Consider the following 23,948-nt stretch of genomic DNA (forward strand, 5'->3'; position numbering starts at 1 on the left):
TAATAAATGTTCTACTCAAAATTAAACGTGAATTTGTTCTGACATTAATGGTTGAATTAACTATTTATTATTAAGTTAAAAATTATAATTAATTATTAAAATATAACTTTTTTCCTTAAATATATAATTATTTAAAAATAACAATTTGATTATGATGCTATGTAGCACCAACACTAACACGATACGGACACGGATATGGAGATACGTATAATTTCTAAAATGTAGGATACGGAGATACAAATCTATATATTATATAATTATGAATTATATAAATTGACAATAAATATTTATATGTACTAAATATGTTTTCAGTTTTTTTTAGCAGAAATATGTTTTACTTGGAAATGATTTGTTCCTTATTTTTATAATCATAATAAAAATTTATACAATAAGTTTGGATTTTTAGAAAATTAATGTATTTATCCTTTTAAAAATTATGTTAAACTCGTGTTAGAATTGTCAAAAATCCAACAAATATTTTTTTAATTGGACACTTAACCGATAAGTGTCCTAAATGTATCATAAGAGTGTGTCGTGTCCGACACGAACACGCCATTTAAAAGGAGTGTCCGATTCATAGGATGCGACTCATCCAACTTTTATTTTCGTCAATTGATGCCATGATATGAAGAATAAATACCATAAATAAAAATTATTATACGATAAATACAGTGATTAATTAATACGAGTTAGTTTCTTTAAATGTGAATTTTGTGGGTTGGCTATCGAAATCCAGAAATCACATGTGTGTCTGACTTCTTCTCTCAAACTTGTACCATGATTCACACCTTCATATGTTTCACATTAGACAAAGGGGAAGAACAAATACAAAATAATGGAAAGGATAATCAAAACTACCTTCAATATTCAATATATAATTATATATATTATTCTTACATATTTACGTCCCAAACTCATCTGGGCTAATACTATCTAACACCGACAGTATAAAAAAATTATAAAATAAAAATTAATTATAAAGACAAAAAGTAATTAATTGTTTTATTAATTAAATTAAATATTGTTTTATAAACTAAAAAATATTAGTATCAATTAATTTATATTATTAATATCTAATTAATTATCAATATTTTACCTATCAATTTTAGAATCTAAATAATTATATTGAATATTGGTTAGAAATTTAAATATTTTTAATTTTTAAAATAATATTTAATTTAGTCAATATAATAATTAATTATCTTTTATTTTTAAATATGATTTTTATGTAATAATTTTCTAAGAATATGTGATTCACATTATTAATTAATAATAATAGCTTAAAAAGATGTAGACCTCATTCGATCTAATAACTCATGTAATGATTGATACTAATATATAATAATAATATTTGTATAAAATACTTTATATCATAATATTTTATATATATATATATAATATAAGAAAATCATAAAATACAAACTAATTTTTAGAAGAAAAAAATAATTAGTTGATATAGTGACTGAATTAGAGACTAAAAAATTTTTGATTTCTAAATTAGTTTCTATTATTGTTAAATGGTTTTTAAATTAGTGTATAATTAGCAATTAAGGTTTTTGCTACCAATTATTTAAATTTGGTAAAAAAACCTTAGTTGCTAGTTAGATACCAGTTTATAAACCATTTAATAATAATAAAAACTAATTTAGAAACCAAAATTTTTTTAATCTCTAAAATAATCTCTAATTTAATCACTACAATTCCTAATTATTTTTTTTTCTAAAAATTGGTTTCTATGTTATTATTATCATTGTAATGATATATATAAAAAAAAACTTTAATTCACTTATGAATTTAAAGAAATAATAGCCAATGACGATAGAATGGCATGTGTATGTATGAGGAGTGTGTGTGCATGACATGTAAACCCGACGTTGAGATTGTTCTATATATACCAATTTTGATTACTTTCTTCCCACACATCCACGGCAACACCCGTGTACCACTTCCCCTCTCTTCCTTCCATTTTCAATCTTCAATCTTCCATCTTCACTTTTTCATCTTCCCCACAAAACCTAAGAGGAAAACGAGATCAGATTAAATCTCCATATCCATTTTGTGTTCTGCACACATACTTCTATCTCTACTCTGCAATTTCCCTTTGGTTTCTTAATCACATTGCCATTGAATGGAAAAGAAAGTTCTTGATCTCATTCTAGTGCCCAGTGGCCTCCTTTTGATGTTGGTGTATCATTTATGGCTCTTCTACCGAATCATGAAACACCCCACCAAAACAGTCATTGGTGTCAATGCAATCAATCGCCGTTTCTGGGTCCAGGCCATGATGGAGGTATGTGCACATGTTCTCCTCACAATGCCTGCTCAAAAGTTGAGATTTTTATTTTGGGTTTTCGTTAGTTTCAACAATTGTGTTTCTGGGTTCCAACCAATATAGCATGTTTTGGGAACATCACTCATAATTGGACGTGAATTTCGGACATAACTAATAGTTAGTTTTAGAACTTGTTTTATGCAGCATCATGTGTGCATTTGATGTCAAGTAAAAAAAACCCTGCTTCTGCTTATTTGAGTTATGGATAGAAAAAAGTCTATGATCCACGTTAAATAGTTTCTGTAAACGTGATTTCCAGAATGACAATCAAACAGCAAACACGTCTTTTGCTATCATTTTTAAAGTAATAATTGTAAAAATCCTTAATTTTTCCTTAAAACATTGTTATGCATTATGTTGCATGTTTATGTGTACTGATATTGATTTTGGATGATACTATGTGAAGGATGTGTCGAAGAATGGGGTTCTAGCAGTGCAATCATTGAGGAACAACATAATGGCATCGACCCTTTTGGCCTCAACAGCTATAATGTTGAGTTCCCTGATTGCTGTGTTGATGAGCAGTGGCAACGAGAGGAAAACCGTGATGTCTGAGGTTTTTGGGGACAGGAGTGACCTTGGTCTGTCAGTAAAGTTCTTCTCCATATTGGTGTGTTTCTTGTTGGCATTTTTGCTGAATGTTCAGTCCATAAGGTACTATAGCCATGCAAGTATCCTTATCAACGTGCCCTTCAAGAAAGTGTCCCAAAACCCTAGGCACCAAATGCTCACAGCTGAGTATGTTGCCACCACTGTGAACCGAGGCAGCTACTTCTGGTCCCTTGGCTTGCGTGCCTTCTACCTCTCATTCCCTCTCTTCATGTGGCTATTTGGACCAATTCCAGTGTTCTTCAGTTCCTTGGCTCTTGTTTCCATGCTCTACTTCTTGGATGTTATATTTGAGAGTGGATATTCTGGGGTTCTTGACACTGACAGTGCTCAGGTTTTTGAATTGAATAATCACCATGCAGATGTTGAAATTGGAAGGGATAATTAGATGTTAATTAACCTTTGGTTGATTGTGCTATTGGTTAGTAAGATATGTGTAACAATGCACCTTCTCCAAAATATTTGATCATACAAATATTGAAGATTCAAGTTCAACAACTCAAGTTGACTCGGATTACATGTAAACTCGATTAAAGAACCCTTAGATGGTTAATTAAATAAAGATTAAGGAATAAGTGTTTTTATCTGTAATGTTATTAGATGTAATTGGTATCAGAGAAGAAGAGATTTTGTTTCTTTTTCTTTCCTCTGTTTGGTTTGCACAACCAAATAAAAAACAAATCATGTTCCGTTGAAGTTGAGGATTTTATTTTTTTTACTTTCACTTTTACTTATATTTTTTATTATTTTAAAAAGTTTGCATAGAAAATAATAAATACATTTTTTTTCTTTTGATGGTAAAAAAGAAGCACAACAGAGACAAGACATAGAATATTCTGTGAATGCTAAAATAAAGCAACAAAAAAATGTTTCCAAGATGTGTGCATATTAGAAATAAAAAAATAAATAATTATATATAATATCACACTTTTTAAAAACTAAACCAGCTTAATAATTTTAAATCAAATTACACTACTTTGATAAAAATAGAGAGTACATTTTCTCCCTGAAACTTAATACTTTTTTTAACCAAATTTAAGTAAGTAGTGTTAGAAAAAGAATGTAGAGTGTTCAGAGTATTTCTTTTGTGTGAAACGAGAAAATAAGAATGTGTTCAATTTTGATTTAAAATGAATAAAAAATATTTTAATTTTTAAATTAATTGAGTGTATAATTTATTTCTTCATTATATATTTTTTATACAATTCAATTCTACCTTATAAAATTAAAATCTAATTCTTGAATTAAAATATTTTTAACGAATTGTTCTAGATTAATTTTTACTTTATTTTATTATTTTCCAAATATATTTGTTTTATCTAATTTAAGTATTGCTTTGAGTTAATTTTTTTTTTAAAAATAAGTGTTAATTTCAAATTTTGATTTTTTATAATTTCTTTCTTTCTTAATTTGAATTTTTTTTTATTTAATGAAATATAATATTTGAGATGCTGATAAAAAAAAAATAATATTTGAGATCAATAATAAAAATATCTACTATTATATTTTATTTAATTTTTATAAATTATACTTCAATTGGAAAACACCTTTGCAATAATAAAAAAAAGTTAACTTTAAAGACATTCCTATAATGCTCTAAGGAAAAATAATCCAATTTGTATTCTTCGTACTTGAACAATTATGTAACCCAATTTCTTCCTGTGATCATTGTTGTTAGATTTTTCAACACTAATTATTTGTAGTTAAAAATTAAAATAAGTGAGATAAAAAATATGTAAATAAAAAGAGCAACAAATCTATTACTTAAAGATTTTCAATTAAGGTATTATTTTGATCTCTGTTTATAGTTCATTGTCCATGGTTTATCTAAATCCATCTAGAATGCTAAACTTAGGCAAAATTCATAGTCCAATTTCACTTGAGTACCACTCTAGTTTTTCATACCAGTAATTCAAGGAACATATAAGAATAAAAGAGAGAAAAGTAAGATAAAATGAAGAACATGATACTAAAGCATTTACTTATTTTAATGGATGTATATTATATGCCACTACCTATTGTGGGGTTGCTGCTTGCTACTGTTGCAGGAGATGTTGTATAATTTAGAATAATCAACAAATGTTTCAGTTAGAGAATTTGAACTAATAATGTCTATTGCCTCAAGTAAATTATTCAAAATCATCGTCTCTTGGTAACAGCTTGAAAATTAACATTAGTGGTGCATGATGCAGAAGAAATAAACAATGCCACAAAGTACAAGGACTGGTACAAAAGCAAATTCCATTAGTGGCGTGTGATGTAAAGCTGGAATACCTCGTCATGTGCAATATTTTCTTAGGAAGCCAAGTCAAAACACAATGCAAATTCAAAAACATAAAGTTAGTTCCACTAACTAATTGGCCTGAGGAAAAAGTATTGTCGTGACTCTATTACAAACTAAAACAAAACTCAACCGAAAGTGTCTTGAGCTTTGTGGAAACAAAAAACCTGATTGCAATCTTACCCAAATGAAAAATAACAGTAAAATTCCAAGCTTGTAACCAAAATATCATTATTAATATTAAGCAATACATGCCATTAGCAGTTGCATGAATACAAGCTTAGTATATCAAACTCTTACTACTTATTGTATTCCTTTCAACTACCCATTAGTGCTTGATGAATGAAGTTCCACCAACTTGGTGGAAGTTTTGAATTCAATATCTTTTGCATTTTTAATTTGATCAACTTTATTTTATGATAAAGTCCAGTAGGTAATTGTTCTCCAACTTGGCCATTTTCTTAACAAAATACTTTTAAACCTCGGATCCAGTAAGTCTACTGTCTCCCATGCTTAGATACAACTTGCAATAGCAATAAAATTACTCAGTATATTCCCTGACAGTACCACAAAAAGAAAACTATAACTACATCAGTATATGGGGCAAATAAACTACAATAATTACATGTGTGTTTGGACATGCATTTGAGAAGGTAAAACCGTGTCTATTTCTTAAAAAAACTTAGAAACTTCACTAGGTTGCTTATGAAAAAACATGCATTTCATAAATTTTGATGCAGAACCAAACACCCTACACAAAATTGTGTTGGAAAAAGAAAACTAGTTTTATACATCAACCGTGTGTTTTTACCACAATCTTTCTAAACCACAAGGGTGGGGCTAGTGGTTGGGGAATATAGTTTGTACAAGATCTTAGATTCTAACTTGGTTATCGCCAATATAACATATAAAAAAGTGTTTCTGCAGTCAGGCCATGCTCCCTTTTCATTAATTGATTTTATAGGGGGGGCGTGGAAGGTGCTTTTTTGGTAAAAGGAATCCAAGTACATAATTGGAATCCGTTAGTATCTTCTTCAAGAGAGAGCAGGGACATTCCACCTCCATCAGGGTCAAAAGGCCTAAAATAGAGAATACAAACAAATGGTTCATTTCTATAGATAATACAATTAGCAGTACCAAAAATAAAGGGCACCTAACAAATTCTCATAGGACGGCTCATTTCTATATAAAGTGAAAAGAAACAAAGGGTAAAATACCTAAACCTTTTTGTTTTCTATGAATACCTGTCACTGTTCTTTCCACTAAGCAAGCACCATGAGATGTCCACAACTTTCTTTAACTGAATTGCTTGTTTTCTTCTGTTTTGCACATTCTGACAAGGAGACAAAACCATAACAGGGTAATGCTTCTTGATTTGAATTTGCTAACAGTTTAAGTTGCTTAAATTGCATATCAGTCTACAGAATTTGTATGCATCACCAAGAAAAATGTACCTTGCATAATTAGCACGCCAACTATTTGTAATGCTGATGACATTGCAAAACTGTATTTATTTACAAATCCGGCTAAATCTAGGAACTGAAGTTTCTGAAACTGAAAGTCCCCCCACCTTTGTTTCAACTCACTTCACATCATATTGTAGCAGTTTCAATGCACATTCTTCCTTTTCAAGGGCATACAAATAAGTTAAACAGATATTTTAGACTTCTAAAGGGTAAGGGGTGTTAGAGATGAAATATAAAAATAATAAAACCATTGGGTGTCTACACCTATCAGATTAATCTTTTGGGGACAGTTGGTTCATGACATGGTGTCGAAGTCTATGACCAAATAGTCTAGTGTTCTATCCTTACATGTATATTCTTCTAATAAGGTAAAAGTTAAAATTTAGTACAAGATAGGTGCACTTGCAAAGGTTCTCATATGAGGTACCACATTAGAGATGCAATACAAAACCATTCATGTTTCTTCGGTTTATAACAAAAGCATTTGGGATTGTTGGTTCATCACAGAAAAGGGTGGCTATATAGATCCAATTTGTGAACCGATACTTAAGTCTGCAGACCTTCAGATAACGAATTAAATCAGCATAATTATAATCACTTTACAGGCTTGGTCTGTTAAATCCGTGGATTTGATATTGCAGCATTTTAGATGAAATTATTACACAAGTAACCAACTAAAAAAAGGGAATTTTGTTCAATTTGGTATATTTTAGCTTGATTTGATAGATTTTAATGTAGTAGATATTAGTTTGGTAATTTGGTATATATTAGTTTGATATAAATTTCTTTTAAATTGATCTATTTTTCATTTTTTCAGATTATTACTGGGTGTGTGGATCCAATATAGAAAAAAAAAGACCATTTATTTCACTAATCAGACTTATCTGGTTATTTAAAACACGGGTTGGGCAGACCGGTCTTAAACGGGCAGATTGGTCTCCTTACCCACCTATAATCAAGGGATGGAGTAAGGCGCATCTATACTTAGTTGCACAATAAAATGCACTGACTTCTAAAATAAAAAATTATAAAAAATCAACTTTCAATTCTCGAAACTTGATGCTTCATAATTTCTATTAATATATGGACTTTCGTGTGGTGCAGGGTTATTATTATACTATGCAGTTAGAAAAATGGCAAACCATATGATCCTAAGCACAAAGAAAACACTTACTCATTTATGACCATGGCCATGGTTTCCCTACTTTTATGATCTTTGAACGTCAGTTAGTTTCAGCTTCAACTTCATGATTCCAGCTTGAACTACAATTTCTCCTTTGGATGAATCCACTTCTAAAACCGTCACTTTTTTCCCAAGGGAAGAGATATGAACAGTATCACCAACCTTGGGAGGCTTAGACTTACCTGCAACATCAATAAGGTGAATGACATTTGCACCAGTATTCCTATGATGTAAAAAAATCCTCAGTATAAGACTAGACATCATAACTTTAGTGTGTTCTATCACTAGGTAAAAATAAACTAGAGCGGTACACTTAATTCAGATGCAAGAAATTAAATATATTATCTCATTGCAGTTTGGTTTCCTTGTATATCCCTCATGTTTCATTATCTTTCCACATACCTGAACCTAATGATGATTGACTAAAAACTTTTACAGCAGATGTACTTCTATCAGCAACAGTAGGTTCTTTGTTATTTGCTGCAATTTGGCTTTTGTTGGTTGCTGATAAATGAGAGCTGCTAATAGTTTTATTGTTCTGTGAAGGTTGCTTAGCTGATATATCCATTTCCCTCACTTTCTTGCGAAGGATGGATCTTGCCATTGCTGCAGCGTCGGATACATCTCTCATCTTTTTAAATCGTATATCAGTACTATGTTTCATAATCTTCCTTCTGGTGTTCAATAGACTATTGTAAAGTTCTCTGGAGTGCCTACAATTACAAACAAAAGAACCCAATTAAAAATTTATAGATGCTCCAAGTCCAAGGTAAGATGGATCTTGTTAATAATTATCTGGAGCAAGGTATGGTGGATCTTGTTAATAATTATCTTGAAGAATTATTATTACAAGCCAAGACAAAGGAGAACTGCAGTACACAGTGGATGAAACAGTTAAGAAAATTAAGTCAATTTTAAATAATTTGTGAACAACTAGTCAGAATAATACAAGTAATGGGAGGATGATATATAACATTTCTTTCCCTCATCTTCCTCGTTCTTGCAATCTGATTAGACCCTAGTAAAGAATCTGAATAAGTTTACTAGGATTATATTTCCATAATAAAAAAAATTCATTGAATGGATTATCTATGAGTAATACTAATATATAGCACACGACTCTTGCATTTATTACTAATTACTAACAATTACTTTGTTACTAAATATATGGTTGGTTCTACGCTCTGATAAATGAATCCTCCATGGTTAATCAAGGTTTCCATCCATTGCACAGAAGAGAACACAGGATAACAAAATTTACAGGTGGTCAGTCTAACAAATTCTCTCCAATTATTAAAACAGAGGGATGGAAGCCTTGTAACAAGTATTAAGAATTCTGATAACTGCAGAAAAAAAAAAATACTAACCATCGAGAACTAAAAGCAAGATGCGAATATGATTACATGATCCATTTGTCCTTGAATGCATTACAAATTGAATGAACTTAATCCATTGTTAGATACATAACAAGTGCCTATGTTATAATCAGGAAATGACCTCTCTTTAAATTGTCCATGAAATGCAAATACGGGGATAAAGCCTGCAATGAATTTAACTTTTTTTTAAAGCAAAGAGTCTCACATCAGATAATTACGCGCTTCATCCATCAGCTCTTTGTAATTTTGTTTAAACCTTTCCATATCAGTTATTACCTACATGAAAAATAAACTATGTTGAAACAACTAAAATATTTGCAATACATTAAAAGAATTAGATTTGATAATGTGGTAAATATATGGAGGCACAGAGCCCTGTATAAAAACTACCACCATATAATACATGCCAATTTATTTGTTTCAAAAATATCCATTTTAGTACCAAGTTCAAGGCAAAAAAATGGTCTATTCATTACTTTAAATTTAAAAAAATAATATAAATAAACATCATGTTCTTAGAATATCATACACAACCATTAACAGATAATCAATATAATTAAGATATATTTCAGAGTACATATACCTCATCTATCTCTGCACTAGCAGAACCATATAACTTACGAGAAGTATCCACAACAACAGATGGTAGTCCCAACCTCTCAGCTATATTTATTGCATTTGAGCGACCTACAATGGAAATCTCTTTTGGTGTTATACACATTAAGTGTCCATTATATCTGACCATCATTTCAAATGGTCCATGAAATATGCAATTTCCTGTTTTGAACATAAAATTTAATACATTGCTTCACCCAAAATATACTGCAAACATAGTTAGAGAACTGGATTGAACTGGTTAAACCAGAAACTTGTCCATCAGCTGGTTTGGTCCAGCCTTTCAAATCATTAGCAAACTGACCTTTGAACTGAGTACTAGGTGCAGACAATCCTGAATATTACAAAGTGGTCAAACATTTGATTGATAAGCAATCAAAACTTTAGTATAGAAACCATCAGTTGAATCTCTGAACCGATATAAGTCATTTTGAACTGTGGGAACCACTTGTTTTAATTGATGACCACTTTATTTCATCCTGTTAGAATCTTGTAAATACAGTAATGGTGGATATTAGGATTAATTAGACTGATTCTACATTAGGGTCAAGATATTGTTACTTCTGTAGATGATTTTTCCCATTGCATGTCGTTATATTTAATGTAGATGATTAATATGTATTATTTTACTAATGAAAATTTACTTATATTATTTCACAATTCAGATCTAATCTAACTTGACTACTTATAAATACATGTTAGTTTGTTGTGTATTATATTACATTATTAAAAAAAATATTTAACTATTATTGGTTTTGAGGGCAAGCTTTGTCATGTAAGACTAATTCCGTATGACACATAGATCATGGGTTCAAGTGAAATGAAACAACCTCTTCACTTGATGGTAAGTAAGTAATGCACAAACAAAAACCCTTTATTTTATTTCAGTCAAAAGGATTGTAATTTGCAATGAAAAAATGTAAATGTATAACGCCATTTGAAAATGATACCCCTAGCAATTGAAACCTTATAAAGAAGTTTCCTTTTAGGCTTATCCCTTCATAGTGAACCATCTTTTCGGGATAGTAATATTCGAGAATTTATCTCTAGCCTTTAGATGCTTCAGACGAACACAAATACACACAAAGGAAGGAGAAAAACCGAAACATAAAACAGGGTATTAGAAAACAAGTGAAAGGCATAAACAATTTTGTATTCATTTTTATTATTCATGAGTCAAAGAGTTCTTACCTGGTACACCCCACAGAATCTTGTAAGTTGGCTTCAAATTCACTTCATCAAACTCCATGCATGCATTTTCAAAGGCTTCATCACTACTCATGAATAAAACTCAAATGTCAAAGCAAAACTAGAGTCTACGGTTTTGTACTTTTCATGAGAATACAAGTAAAAGGATCATATATTTTAAATGCATTGAAGAAAAGATGCATAGAAAACAAACATCCGAACAATGGATTTAATTTAAATCAGATCCATTTGGACAGAAGTTCAAAATTATCAGAGTTATTGCTGTAAATAGCATATTATTAGAATAAAAAAATATACTTAATATCTCCAAAGAATTAAGAAAAAATATCTTTAGAATCTTCTTATTACTTTTAGTAGTTTATTTCCCTTTTTTAAAGGTTTTGATTATTACAAATAGAAATGGTGAGAATGTAATTATTATGTTAAAATAATTCTCTATTTTCTTAGATTCAATGTTTTCGTTGCCTTGTTAACAACTGTCATCGTCGTTGTTTGCCATCATTGTTGTGGTTAATGGAGGGCTAGAAAGGTGTGCCTCACTCACTGTCGCCACAGACAGGGTTGGCGAGACTTCTTGAACACCAAGGGGTGGTGACGTCTCATTTGACCTAATTTGGTTTTTTTGCCAAACAATTTTTTTATGAGGAATTAGAGCGATAAGGGCTAAACCTTTATTATCTCTGTCTTGTGTTTTTCAATGTCTTACATGAAAGCTTTTAAAGAGAAAATTGACCATTTGAGAAAAAATGTTGAATCAATGACTAAGTCCTCTAGATCATATACCCTACCCATGAAAGGTAAGTGTATATTGAATATTATTGGCCATCTGACTTAAGATGTTTGAATTCTTGATTAGAGAGCAACGGATCACATAACTCCTTTTCCTAAGCTCTTCAATTTGTATGTCAAAATGACTAGATAACAACTTATTACAGTTGCAAATGGTGATAGTGTACCCATATGCAAATCCAGGAATATGACTTTAGAAACATCTATTGTATTAAATGATGTTTTATATATCCCACAACTGAACAATAGTCTAATCTCTATACTAAAGCTCACAAAAGATTTGAATTGTTCACTAAGTTTTTTCTGTATTGAGTATTTCAAGACCTTGTCACGAGGAAGACAATTTAATTGTTAAGAAGCACATTGGGTTGTTTGTGTTGGAATTCAAGGGCTAAAACAAATGTCATAAGCCAACAAGCAATACAAAAAACATGAGCAAATTCCCAAATATGACTTGACTATAAAAGATTTGGGCATCTCTCCTTCAACCTTATAAAATTCCCGTTCCCGTATGTGTTCACTATAGAGTCTGTTGAATCTTTGCAAAATGTTCACGATCCAAGTGATGAAGCCACCTCAAGGAAGAAGAAAAATACAAATTTTGGCAAAAAGTATCAAGGATAACCCATTCTAACTCCAAAGCAAGAAAAGTTATCTAACTTGGAGGTAAAGGCCCTAAAGGTTATAATGAGGTGGTAAGTGTTATTAAGAATTTGCCCATTGCCTTTGTTTGATTGAGCACTTATTATTAGGCCAAAAACTATAGCTAATAGTTAGAGTGCAACTCTTTCTACTTAAGAGTGTAACGGTCCAAATTTCATGATTTGATTGTAACTTGATCCACTTGGCCTCCATCACAAAACAATCAATGTCACCTACAACAATTTCCCCTTCAGCAATCGTCGCACTAGGAATTGAATTCTTCAATTGTGACTCAACCCACCTGGTCTACACCATAGGACAATTGAGTAACCTCCAACAATCTCCCCGTTAATAATTGTCCTACTGGGAATCGAACTCATGACCTTATTTTTTATACCAATTGTTGGATCAAGCGTTTACCACTAGGTCAAAAGCTATAGCAAATAGTCAAGATGCAAGTCTTTCTACTTAAGAATGTAGCAACCCAAGTGCCATGATTTGATTGTGACTTGATTTGGCCCACCTAGCTTCTATCATGGGACAATTGATGTCACCTGCAACATCGTTGAGAAAGGAAAAAATATCACGTTTTAAATATCTTATTTCCAAATATGTTTACACTGATAATCTCTCTAATAGACATCAAAGCTTTATTGTTGCCATAGAAAATCCTAGTTCAATCTAAGAAGGCATGAGATGTGAACATTAGACTCAAGCCATAAAAGTGGAGATCGATGTAGTAGAAAGAAACTCAAACATAGAAGATTCTTGACAAACCAAGAGATAAAACGGTAGTAGGGTGCAAATGGATATACTCAAAGGGATAAGTATAAAGCTAGATTGGTTGCAAGGGGTATACTCAAACTTATGGAACTGATTGTGATATGAAGACATATAGTTTGAGTTGTTCTTGCACTAGCAACTCATTTTGGATAGGAATTATACCAATTGGATATGAAAAATTCCTTTCTTCATGGAGGTTTAGAAAAATAAGTGTACACGGAGATTCCTCCAGGATTTGAAACTCACAGTGGAAGGAATAAGGTATGCCCCAAAAATGGCCTTATATGGTCTTAAACAACTCCAAGAGCCTGGTTTGGGAGAATTACAAAAGAAATGGTTTCCTTAGGATATAAGTCAAACCAAAGAGATCATACTTTATTATTAAAGCACTTCGTTACAAGTAAACTTACACTATTGTTAGTCTATGTTGATGACATGATTATTGCATCAAATAATGAAACACAAAAACTGGCTTTAAAGGAAAAATTGGCAGCCCAATTTGAAATAAATGACCTAGGAAAACCTAAGTATTTCCTAGGAATAGAGGTTGCTTATTCAAAATAGGGGATTTTCATCTCCCAAAGAAAATATGTACTTAATCTCCTTAAAGAAACAAGTAAGATGGGATGTAGAACCTCAAAAGTTCTTGTTGAACAAAATTATAGAATTGAAATTGGAGACAATTCTCTTGTAGAAAAAATCCAATATCAGAGATTGGTAGGAAAACATTTATTTATCACACACGGGACCAAATATTTCTTATGCAGTTAGTGAGGTAAGTAAATTTATGCATGATCTGAGAGAAAGACACGTGCAAGTAGTTGACAAAATTCTTTAGAACTTGAAATCAACACCTTGACCTTTGAAGATATTATTGTTTAGGAAACAAGACACTTTTTGACCTTGAAGATATATAGTGATATAGACTATTTAGGTTTTGTCACTGACGGACAAAATCAACACCTGGGTACTTTATGTTTCTTGTAGAATCTAATGACCCGAAGAACCAAAAAACAGGAAAAAGTATCTCGTTCTAGTGCAGAAGCTGAATTTTAAATCCTTGTTCAAGGTACTAAAGGACTCTGGATGAAGATCATACTTGTTGACCATAAAATAAAGATTGACATCCTATGCAATTCTGTGATAACAAGTCAACCATGAAAATTGGCCATAGTCCAATCGAACACGATAGAACCAAACATATTGAAATTAATAGACACTTCATCAAAGATAATCTTGATAGGGGCCTAGTGGTTACAAATCATGTCCCTACAGGATTGTAGATAACAAACATTTTCACTAAAGAGCTTTTTCATAGCAAATTCCAAGATCTTGTAGGAAAGTTGGGAATGATTGATATTCATTTACTAACTTTAAGAGGAGTGTTGTAAATGGAAGATTATTAGGATAAAAATATTCTTAATATTGAGAAAGTAAATAGGAAAAAATATCTTCAGAATCTTCCCATTCATTTCAGCATATTTTTTTCCATTTTTAAAAGGTTTTGATTATTTTTTATTACTACAAATAGAGATTATAAAGAATATAATTGGAGTGATGATTATTAATAAAATAATTCTTTACTTTCTTACAGCGTTCAATTATTATAAATGGTGCCACTCATTTAAAAATGTTGGAAATCCCACATCAATTAGAGATTAGAGCCGGTTTTATGAGGTTGAGTTAGGCTTAAAGTCCACTTCTTAAGATGGTATCAGAGCTCGTCTTGTGGCTAAGGGTTATACCCAAATTTTTGGTTTAGACTATGGTGATACTTTTTCTCCAGTAGCAAAGATGGCCTTTGTTCGCTTATTCATAGCTATGGCTGCTCTTCAACAATGGCCTCTTTATCAACTGGATGTTAAAAATGCTTTTCTTAATGGGGATTTGCAGGAAGAAATTTATATGGAGCAACCTCCCGGTTTTGTTGCTTAGGGGGAGTCTTCTGGATTGGTATCAGAGCCTATCCTAGCAAGTATTTGTTGGGTTTATCAGGCCACCCGCCATCGAGCCGTTATCGGACCATCCATAACATATATCTTCACGCACGAGTTGGTAGCCTCGGCGTGAGGGGGTGTGTTGAAAATCCCACATCGACTAGAGATTAGAGTCGGTTTTAGGGGGTTGAGTTAGGCTTAAAGCCCACTTCTTAACAAAAAACAATAAAAATATTTCATTACTATTGACCTTTGTTGCTTTAATGATCTAAAATTTCTTACTTGGTTGTGTAAAAGTTGCACTGGCAATGAATCAAATTTAGGTATTTGCACCCTTAAAAAAATGGGTACATGCCCATTAGACTAAAATTTGTTTCCAATAATTTTGATTCTATTTCTTTTCTTTTGTTCATCTTTCTCTATTTTACAGGCGAAGATAATTTCATGTAGTATATCCAAAATCAATATTTTTAAGCTGTTCTCATCTGTAATGACTACCTGTATTTTAGAGTTTTCAATTCACCATGATGAGTAGTAGCCATAGTCAACAAACAACTGTCATGAGCAAAAGATTCCAACAATGACATTCCTAGTGCTGCTCCTTCAAGAGGGTTTGTTCCTGCACCAACCTAATAATAGCAAACAAAGTACTATTCGTCACGCACATATATGACATTACAAATTCGAACTGTTAATTAAACTCAGAAAATACATGCCTCATCAAGTAGCACTAGTGATTGGCTCGTTGCATGTAATTTAATATGCTGCAAGATAAAATTAGAAGGTGAAATAAGATTCTTTTATATTTTAAAAATAATAAAGGAAAATTATGCCAGTCAATTTCATCATAGCTCTGTTATTATGCATCGAGGTGTGAAATATACAAGCAATAACAGAACGAAAGGGCCATCAGCATTTAAGTTCTACACAATTAAAACATTATTCCTTACACTTATCTGCTTTAAGTGGCCAGAGAACGTAGACAAAGATTGTGATAAGGACTGCTCATCACCAATGTCAGCAAAAACAGAATCAAACCAAGGAATTTTCGCAGATTCTGAAGCAAGAACATAGACACCTGCAACATCGCAGGTTCTGAATAAAATTCAAATATTTAAACAGAACAAGCACAAAACTTATTTGGTTCAAATATATGGTTTCATTAATTAATCCTACAAAGCTATTCATGAATAACAATGGTATACTGATAAGTACACCAACACTTGAGGAACCCGCCCTCAAAAGCTAGCTATTAAAAGGGAAGAACCAAACACTTAAATATTTTACCAAACCTTGCATACTACTCAATGTGAGACTTAGGCACCACATAATACCCAACTTCCTATTAGACCATTGCCTCTCAGAGGTGACGTCCTGACAACTTTTTACTTGGTGACACTTCACTCGATCGTTACTCAGAACTTTCCACTGATCAGAAGTTCAGAACCCTCTATAGGTAGCCCTTTTCTGAGACATTGACAACTAGGCCTGAAACGAATTGAAAGATAACCTTTTTCTGTTTCCCTTCTCTCTCTCTCTCAAGAACTATAATAGTGATTCTCCTATAATTTAGGGGTTGATTTCTAATACTCCCCCTCAAACTAGGGAATAAGTATTAGCCATTCCCATGTTGCCAACATTAGACTCAACTACATCTCAACAAGGTCTTTGTGAGCATGTGCTTCCTAGTACAATGGTAAAGTTGTGCCTGGTCATGAGTTCATATCCAGAATACTCCTAAAAAAAGTGCATAATAGAAAATGAGTATGGAGTTTGCTAGCATCACTTATTTTTTTTTAGAAGGAATACGTTAGCTAGCTATAACTACAAATTTCTTAAAATACACCCAATGCGTAACTTGATAACTTATTCCTTCTAAAAATAAGTGGTTGTAAGTTAGCATGATGTATATTTCATGGTTGAGGGGACAGTGAATTCATTGAAACTAGATTACAAATCAAATGATTCACCCCCTCTCTAAATTCTTTTGTCCAGGTTTGAGGAAGATGTCACAGGATAAAACCAATCCACGTCAAGAAACCAATGGTTAAATTCCAAGAGGCTCTCAATAATTTAAATTAAATGAATTTCTACTTGACAAAATACAACAATGCTTTTGATAGACTGCTTGACACAGGACATAGTGTTGGGAAAGATGATGATTCCTTAATGGGCCTTTAGCAAGGCAGGTCTATGATATTGATTATGTGCTTAGGAAAAAGAGAGAAGAATGAAAGAATTGAAGAGTTGCTGATGTGGCGAAGTAGTGTGATGATTATTATGTATCTTTTTAGTTAGAAGCCATAGGGATTGGCAGAGGATTATTCCTTCTCTCACGAACATAATTTTTTTGTATTTAATACAAACTATTCTTCTCTTCGTTTTATCATTCCTTCTACAAACCTCTATTAGTTTTATTTATACAACAGTTTTAATGATGTGCATGTATTATTATGATGCTAAACATTCAGAAATAGGGGTCAGGGGGGCAATGGACACACCTGATTTCGCCATCATAGCAGCCAATCCCACAGTCTTCAAACATATGGTTTTACCACCAGTATTAGGGCCAGTTATAACTACAACACGAGTTTTCTTAGATATCAAAAAATCAACTGGTACTGGCAGGGCATTGTCCAGAGTGGCATCCTGACTACCAGAAGTACTTCATCATGAGTGAACACAAAATGCATTATAAGCATAGAAAAGAAAAACATCGAAAGTTTATAAAATAAACTATGATATACATTGGTTAGGGGAAGAACCCTAAAGCAACTTCCTAAACCCCTAAGTTACGTTTCTTTTCTTTATGATATAGTCCTTTTGTCCAATTTTTTCCTGATATTTTCTCACGGGAAGAAAATAAGAGGTGAAAGGAAGTAATTGATCAGTATAAGAAACAATCAGAAGACCATGTTCTTTAAGCCTCCCTAGATTGAAAAGGGCACAGTATTACAGACAATCAACACGAAAGCCTTTTCATCAAAGATTTCCAACCTAGCAATAGAAACCACTCTCCAATCCATCCCCCAATAAAACAAATAAAAAGGGGATACAAATTAATATGAAGAAAATAGTAGTTTTCTGTTTTTCAAAATGCATCCCCCAATAAAGTACTTAGGAAATAAATTTTTTATGTATCACATGTTTAAATGTGTTTTGTGTCCATGGGTATTAGTGCGTAGGAGTTGCATCACTTATAATCGTAGGGAGATAGTAGTCTTCACTAAGTCTATCAAGAGTCTATAAATTAGTTTGTAGTGTTTATTCCTCTCATCTCCCCTCTCCCCCCCGTTTTCTTTAAATTCAGCATGTGGCATCTGTCACTTAACTGAAGTAGCAAGATTGACATCCTTTTTGGTCCTTTTCAAATTCTCCCTATGCCTATGGAGCAAAAGAGGATGATAAGCTTTTAGAAGATACAACTTCCATCCCCTTTTGTTGGCCAATGGTCCATAGGAATTTTCACTCCTTCGTAAGAAGGCTTCTGTAGTAGAAGATTCACTCCTATCTGGCAAAAATATATGAGGACTTGACCCTCCAAACGAAAGTCCATAAGTAGCACGAGCATTAATCTGCATAAAAGGAACCACATTACTGACTATCTTTTTGCACAGTAAGAAAGATTATCATGTTGCCAAATATAAAATGTTAATTGAGGTCACCTACCAAAGCAAGTTCTTTAATTTGTAAGCAACTTAGTGGGTAGCCATGGGGGCACTAAATCCCAAGTTTATAGTTATACTAATACTATTATTGTGGTTTATATTTTATATGGTGTCAAAGATAATTTTAAGGGCAATCATAAGTATAGTCAATTCCATTGGACCTCTTTTGATGCTAGATGCAATAAAAAGTGAACAGACCAAACACAATTTTTGTTCAAAAGCAATATATTATTTACCTGGCAAATAATATACTTACTGAATTAATTGCTTATCATATCATATATCCCTATTTAATTAATCAAATCATATTTCTAACATAATCAAATCATATCTCTCAATTCAAATCAGAAATAAGAAAACTCTCAAGGGAATGATCATGGAAAGGAAAACCAGTAAACAAACTCCTTGAAAGGCAACAAAGTAAATCTTGCAGGAGAATAATTGCATAATATAGTGGAATATAGAAAGAGCAAACGAGAAGTGGTGATCCACTTTTCTTTAAAAACATTACAAGGTATTTACCACATCTAGTTGAACCAAACTGTTTAATATCTTTTCAATATCATCAAGGTCCAACTGCATCTGTACACGAATTAAGACATCATATGAGAAAAAAAGAACATGACCATTAGAATATTTATAATATCACATTTGTAACCTTTTTGGTTAATGCCAAAAGCACATCTGCTTCAGCCTTTGCCACCAAACTTCTTGCTCGCTGCAACTCATCATTTAAAGGAACAACAGAAAGTGGCTCTATAGTACTTCCAATTCCTGATCCACTGCCAATAAATACTATCTTAAGGAATGGAATTTATGTGCACCTACTAGCTTTATTGACAAACATTATTTCATGAACAATAAGTGATCAAAGTTTTGTTGACAAATTTTATGCACCTGGACAATAATAGACCCTTAAAACTTGTCTTTTGTCTAGAATCAACTCTTATGCACCACCTGCCATCTTCGTTATTCACTTCCTGTGTGAATTGTTACAGAATTAATACAGAAAGAAACAATTATATCGAAAAGAAATACATGTAGAGTCAAAAGAATCTTACTAGGATTGAGGTTTCACTCCTTTCACTCCTGATTATGCTCTCTATTAGCTGTTTTACCTGAAGATAGGAAACAAATAATCCTAATGGAATGTATAAAATGAACTCTTCTAAATTAAAATAAACATACATATATTGTATTCTGATAATATAAATAACCATAGGAAAAATATAAAGTCAGAATAGAAGGCATAAAAGATTTACTAATATAGCATTTTACATAGTGTGTGAAAGAATTTATTGCAAAATAATCATAATGTTGAGAAGTGAATATATTTCACTGATACAGAACTGATTCTATCGGGAGGTATAAATTGGAAGAGGAGAATGATTCTGTACACTAATTTGGCCTAAAAATCAGGAAAATATTATTCATATAACTTCTGTACTGTAGCTATAAAGAAGGAAAGACAAATTCCAATTACATCATCAAGCCTATTATTAACAGCATAAATCAGACCATATTAATCCTGATTGATTTCCATATATAAAAAAATCTCTACATTCTGGTTTCTTTCCTTAATTTTCAACAATATTATATCAGTATTAATTTAATTCCAAATTTGAATTCAATGCTCCCCTAATCAATTTCCACATGTTTTGTTCTATCATGATGCAGAGGACTTCTTGCAATGCTAATGGCAGAAATTCAGCTTCTACACTAGAAAGGGATACCCTATCTTGTTTTTTGCTTCTCCATGTCACCCGACTTTCTCCCAGAAACATACAATACCTAAGGGTAGACTTTTTGTCAATATCAGAACTTACATAGTTTGCATTAGTATAAATCTTCAGGGTTAAAATGTTGTCTTTCCTGAAGAATATTCCCTTTCCTTGGCCTTTCATTTCAAATTGGGCGGCCAAGTTTTCCTTTCAAGCCAATTTCTTGTTTCATCATCTCTTGCAATAATCATGTTATCCACATAGAACAGTAGTAGTGTAAGTTTACCTGTAATGAAGTGCTAATTTTTTTCCTATTGTCTAATTACTTGAGATACCCACGAATAAATCTTTCTATTGTCTACTTTCTTTGTCAAACATTCAAATCTAAATATCTTAACTGAAAACTATTAAACTACATACATTTTTGCTGGAGCTAGTATGTACAGAAATAACAGTAATAAATATCACAAAAATAAACAAGAGTTACCTTTCTCTCAATCACTTGCACTTGTTGGCGTGAATGTTTAAGGGCTGGACTCTAAGAAGAATATATGTTTATGTTACAAGCACTTTTTGCAAAAAGTGAACAACGTAAAACTGACAGTCAGCTGTATGACAACAAGAAAAGAAAGATGCACAGCTGAAGTATTCTCTTCATTTAATACATGTACTAAAGAATGCTAAGAAAATTTAAGATAATATATGCCATCTCAAACCAAATAAAATGAGTGGCGAACCACTAACACAATATGCAGAGTTAGAAAAAAGGAAACTTGAAGGAGACATGAAACAAACCGCAGAGTCCTTAACAGAGCCATCTTCATCAACAACTTGCTCTATCACTTTAATTAAGGACCGATTGATGACGAATTCCATTATCTGCAAGCATGTTTAGGGGGATGAAAAAGGCCAGAAACATAGAAACATTAATTATACGAGAATGACACATTCAAAATCTCCATTTACCAATTCTGTAAGAGGCATGAAACGACCATGCCAATCTTTGTCTTCCTTAATTGCTGCCTTGAGATCACCCTGCAAGATCTCAGCACACTGCAGAAGAGTGACAATGGCCCGTGCTTCATTGCCACTCACAGGTGTACTTCTCCGGGCATGTTGAATTGCGGTTTTGACCTACAAAACCTTGATTAGCAATAAAGAAAACAGAAACATGAAGAACTGTTTTAAGTTTAATTGCAATTATTATTATTATTATAAAAGGAACCAATTTATACACATTGATTACTGACCAGCATAGCATCAAGGTGCCCCAAGTGCAATCTGAGAGTGCCATGCTTGTGCATTTCGACGGCAGCATTTGTTTCCTCGAGAAGTGCAAGACTTTCTTCAAAAGTTTGATTCAGAGACCATAGCTGGTCCTGTCACATGAACACCCGACATCATAATATGGAATAAGACATGTTTACATATGTAACGAAAAGTGGAATATAATTGAATGAGAAAGATTGGAATAAAAAAGGAAAAAGTTATAAATATAATTTCATTATTTAGTTTAGATAGCCAATTCATTTTGCACCAGCAAACAATCTCACATTTCAACGTCAAATACGTTGACGAGGTTAATTTAAACACAGATTTCAAATGCATAATCAATTTTATCAAAATCAGTTCTACCCCAACTTTACATGTTTAGTTTCATGTTGAGTCCTTCAAAATCACAATGAAATATCAGTTATCGTAATTTTAAGTAAATGTTGACATAATCAGTCCCATGTTGAAGAATTGGTTATGAATCCATAATTGATTTTGAGTTGAAGTAACTTTAAGTAGCTTTTGCATTTAATCAGAAATTTTATACTGAGCTTTTTCTATAAACTTACTTCTTCCCTCTAAAATCAATTCTAATCAAAACCAAATTCATTCAATGTCAATCTTCAAAAAGCTCACTAGGCATACAGAAATGAAATGAACACTTGGTCTTAAACTCCAACCAATTAAACATAATATTATTTCATTCATCCCTTAGCATAAATTTCAATGGACTCAACTCAACCCAACCAAACATAGGAGAAAAGGCTGAAAAGGGACCTTGAGGGCTTGACGGCCCAAGGAAGTGGTGGCGAAGGAAGCGACTAAATCGCAAACTTTGTCCCATTCGAGGACTCTGAGGCTGTCGTGGTGAATAGAAGCTGACACCCTTTGCCTTAGCCTTTGCATATGTCTCTGCTTCCATTTGTTAATGGTGATTACTGGGACAACAGGTATGGTTATGGCGAAAGATAGCATTTTTATGTCATGGGTATTTCTTCAAACAATTGGGTTCAGAAGATTGCACAGTAATGTTGCTGATAGGATGAGAAGAGGAAGCAACACCACTACACTTGGAGCAACAACATTCACTGCTGAACTTAACCACTTTTGAGAATCAAATATGATACTACCAAAAAATAATAATGATTTAAAATGATAAAATATGGCTTTGTTGTTTCTCTAAAAAAATTAAATTTGGTTTTCGTTCTATGAAAACATTGCCTTATTATTTTCTTTTAATTTATAAATTTTTTTTAGTCTTCAAAATGATTATAGGTAATAATTAATGACAATTATAAATAGTTGTAAAATATAAGTATGTGGACAAAAGTATATTACTTTTAGATTGGATAAAAAAAACGGAAGACTAAACTTGAATTTTGGAAAATTTAAAATATAAACAAAAGACACTGTACCTAATTTAAATATATAATATTATAATAAAAAAACTGGTGTGTCATTTTTTAGTTATATTTTTTAAAAAATAAAGACAAAATGACAGGAGAATTTTTTTCAATTTCTTCATATGGGAAGAAAGAAAAAGTAAATGCCATAAAAGAAATAGACAAATAAGATTAAAAAAAATCTAAAGAAATGTTAATTAAAATATACCTAAAAGAAAAAAAGTATAGATGTTAATTTTTTGAGATAAAAAGTTATAGTTAAATTAAATAATTTATTTTAACATATCTGTAATAAAGAAGTAAAATTTGACTCTAATAAATTGTTATAACAAAAATCATATAATAAAAGACTAAAACGTATTTTTAGATAAAACTTTAGATGTTTTTCTACTTGTTTATTGTTTATCTTGTTAAAATAACCTTAAATTTCTATCTACTTATATATGTGTTAAACATTCTTAACTTTGACGAAAAGTTTCACTAAATTAATTTTCATATATAAGTTTTGCTATTATGTTACCAACATCACATTCAAATAAGAATTAAGAATATTACTACATTTATATTTAAATAGTGTATATTTAAATAATTGTTACGATATTAATATGAATAAAAAAATAAGATTGTTTTATAGAATCAAATAGTATTTTATGAAGTATACC

General features: G+C 31.7%; 2 protein-coding genes across 4 annotated transcripts; one reads left to right on the forward strand and one right to left on the reverse strand.

The window, feature by feature from the left end:
- The first annotated feature begins 1,909 nt into the window (after nucleotides 1-1,909).
- LOC137826584 (uncharacterized) lies at nucleotides 1,910-3,637 on the forward strand. Its single transcript, XM_068632596.1, has 2 exons — nucleotides 1,910-2,290; nucleotides 2,739-3,637. Exons 1-2 carry the CDS (start codon nucleotides 2,129-2,131, stop codon nucleotides 3,327-3,329), a joined length of 753 nt encoding a protein of 250 aa, XP_068488697.1. The 5' UTR covers nucleotides 1,910-2,128; the 3' UTR covers nucleotides 3,330-3,637.
- A 2,284-nt stretch (nucleotides 3,638-5,921) lies between these two features.
- LOC137824042 (uncharacterized) lies at nucleotides 5,922-23,011 on the reverse strand. 3 transcript variants are annotated; one of them, XM_068629464.1, is made up of 22 exons: nucleotides 22,661-23,011; nucleotides 21,862-21,990; nucleotides 21,578-21,745; nucleotides 21,407-21,490; nucleotides 21,099-21,149; nucleotides 19,952-20,008; nucleotides 19,788-19,870; nucleotides 19,549-19,672; nucleotides 19,413-19,472; nucleotides 18,555-18,797; nucleotides 17,724-17,871; nucleotides 16,173-16,300; nucleotides 15,939-15,986; nucleotides 15,721-15,851; nucleotides 11,054-11,136; nucleotides 9,831-9,934; nucleotides 9,453-9,523; nucleotides 8,274-8,584; nucleotides 7,863-8,053; nucleotides 6,677-6,846; nucleotides 6,467-6,555; nucleotides 5,922-6,301 (listed from the first exon to the last, which is right to left on the reverse strand). In XM_068629464.1, the coding sequence occupies exons 1-19, from the start codon at nucleotides 22,856-22,858 to the stop codon at nucleotides 7,896-7,898; spliced, it is 2,379 nt and encodes a 792-aa protein (XP_068485565.1). In that variant the 5' UTR covers nucleotides 22,859-23,011; the 3' UTR covers nucleotides 5,922-6,301; nucleotides 6,467-6,555; nucleotides 6,677-6,846; nucleotides 7,863-7,895. The 3 variants fall into 3 exon arrangements, with proteins under 3 accessions (XP_068485565.1, XP_068485566.1, XP_068485567.1); XM_068629465.1 differs by having other exon boundaries at nucleotides 6,677-6,842; nucleotides 22,661-23,005; XM_068629466.1 differs by having other exon boundaries at nucleotides 6,677-7,637; nucleotides 22,661-22,980.
- Between the last annotated feature and the right edge of the window lie 937 nt (nucleotides 23,012-23,948).

Source organism: Phaseolus vulgaris, chromosome 8 (assembly GCF_000499845.2).
Source record: "Phaseolus vulgaris cultivar G19833 chromosome 8, P. vulgaris v2.0, whole genome shotgun sequence".
Lineage (NCBI taxonomy): Eukaryota > Viridiplantae > Streptophyta > Magnoliopsida > Fabales > Fabaceae > Phaseolus > Phaseolus vulgaris.

What these genes read in the sequence shown, in the direction of transcription:
- LOC137826584 (XM_068632596.1), top strand. Translation starts at nt 2,129, where the DNA reads ATGGAAAAGAAAGTTCTTGATCTCATTCTAGTGCCCAGTGGCCTCCTT. An exon ending in GGGTCCAGGCCATGATGGAG is followed by an intron (nt 2,291 to 2,738) that starts GTATGTGCACAT and finishes TACTATGTGAAG; the next exon opens with GATGTGTCGAAGAATGGGGT.
- LOC137824042 (XM_068629464.1), bottom strand. Translation starts at nt 22,858, where the DNA reads ATGCTATCTTTCGCCATAACCATACCTGTTGTCCCAGTAATCACCATT. An exon ending in GGAGTGAAACCTCAATCCTA is followed by an intron (nt 19,871 to 19,951) that starts GTAAGATTCTTT and finishes CAATTCACACAG; the next exon opens with GAAGTGAATAACGAAGATGG. An exon ending in CACTAGTGCTACTTGATGAG is followed by an intron (nt 15,852 to 15,938) that starts GCATGTATTTTC and finishes TGCTATTATTAG; the next exon opens with GTTGGTGCAGGAACAAACCC.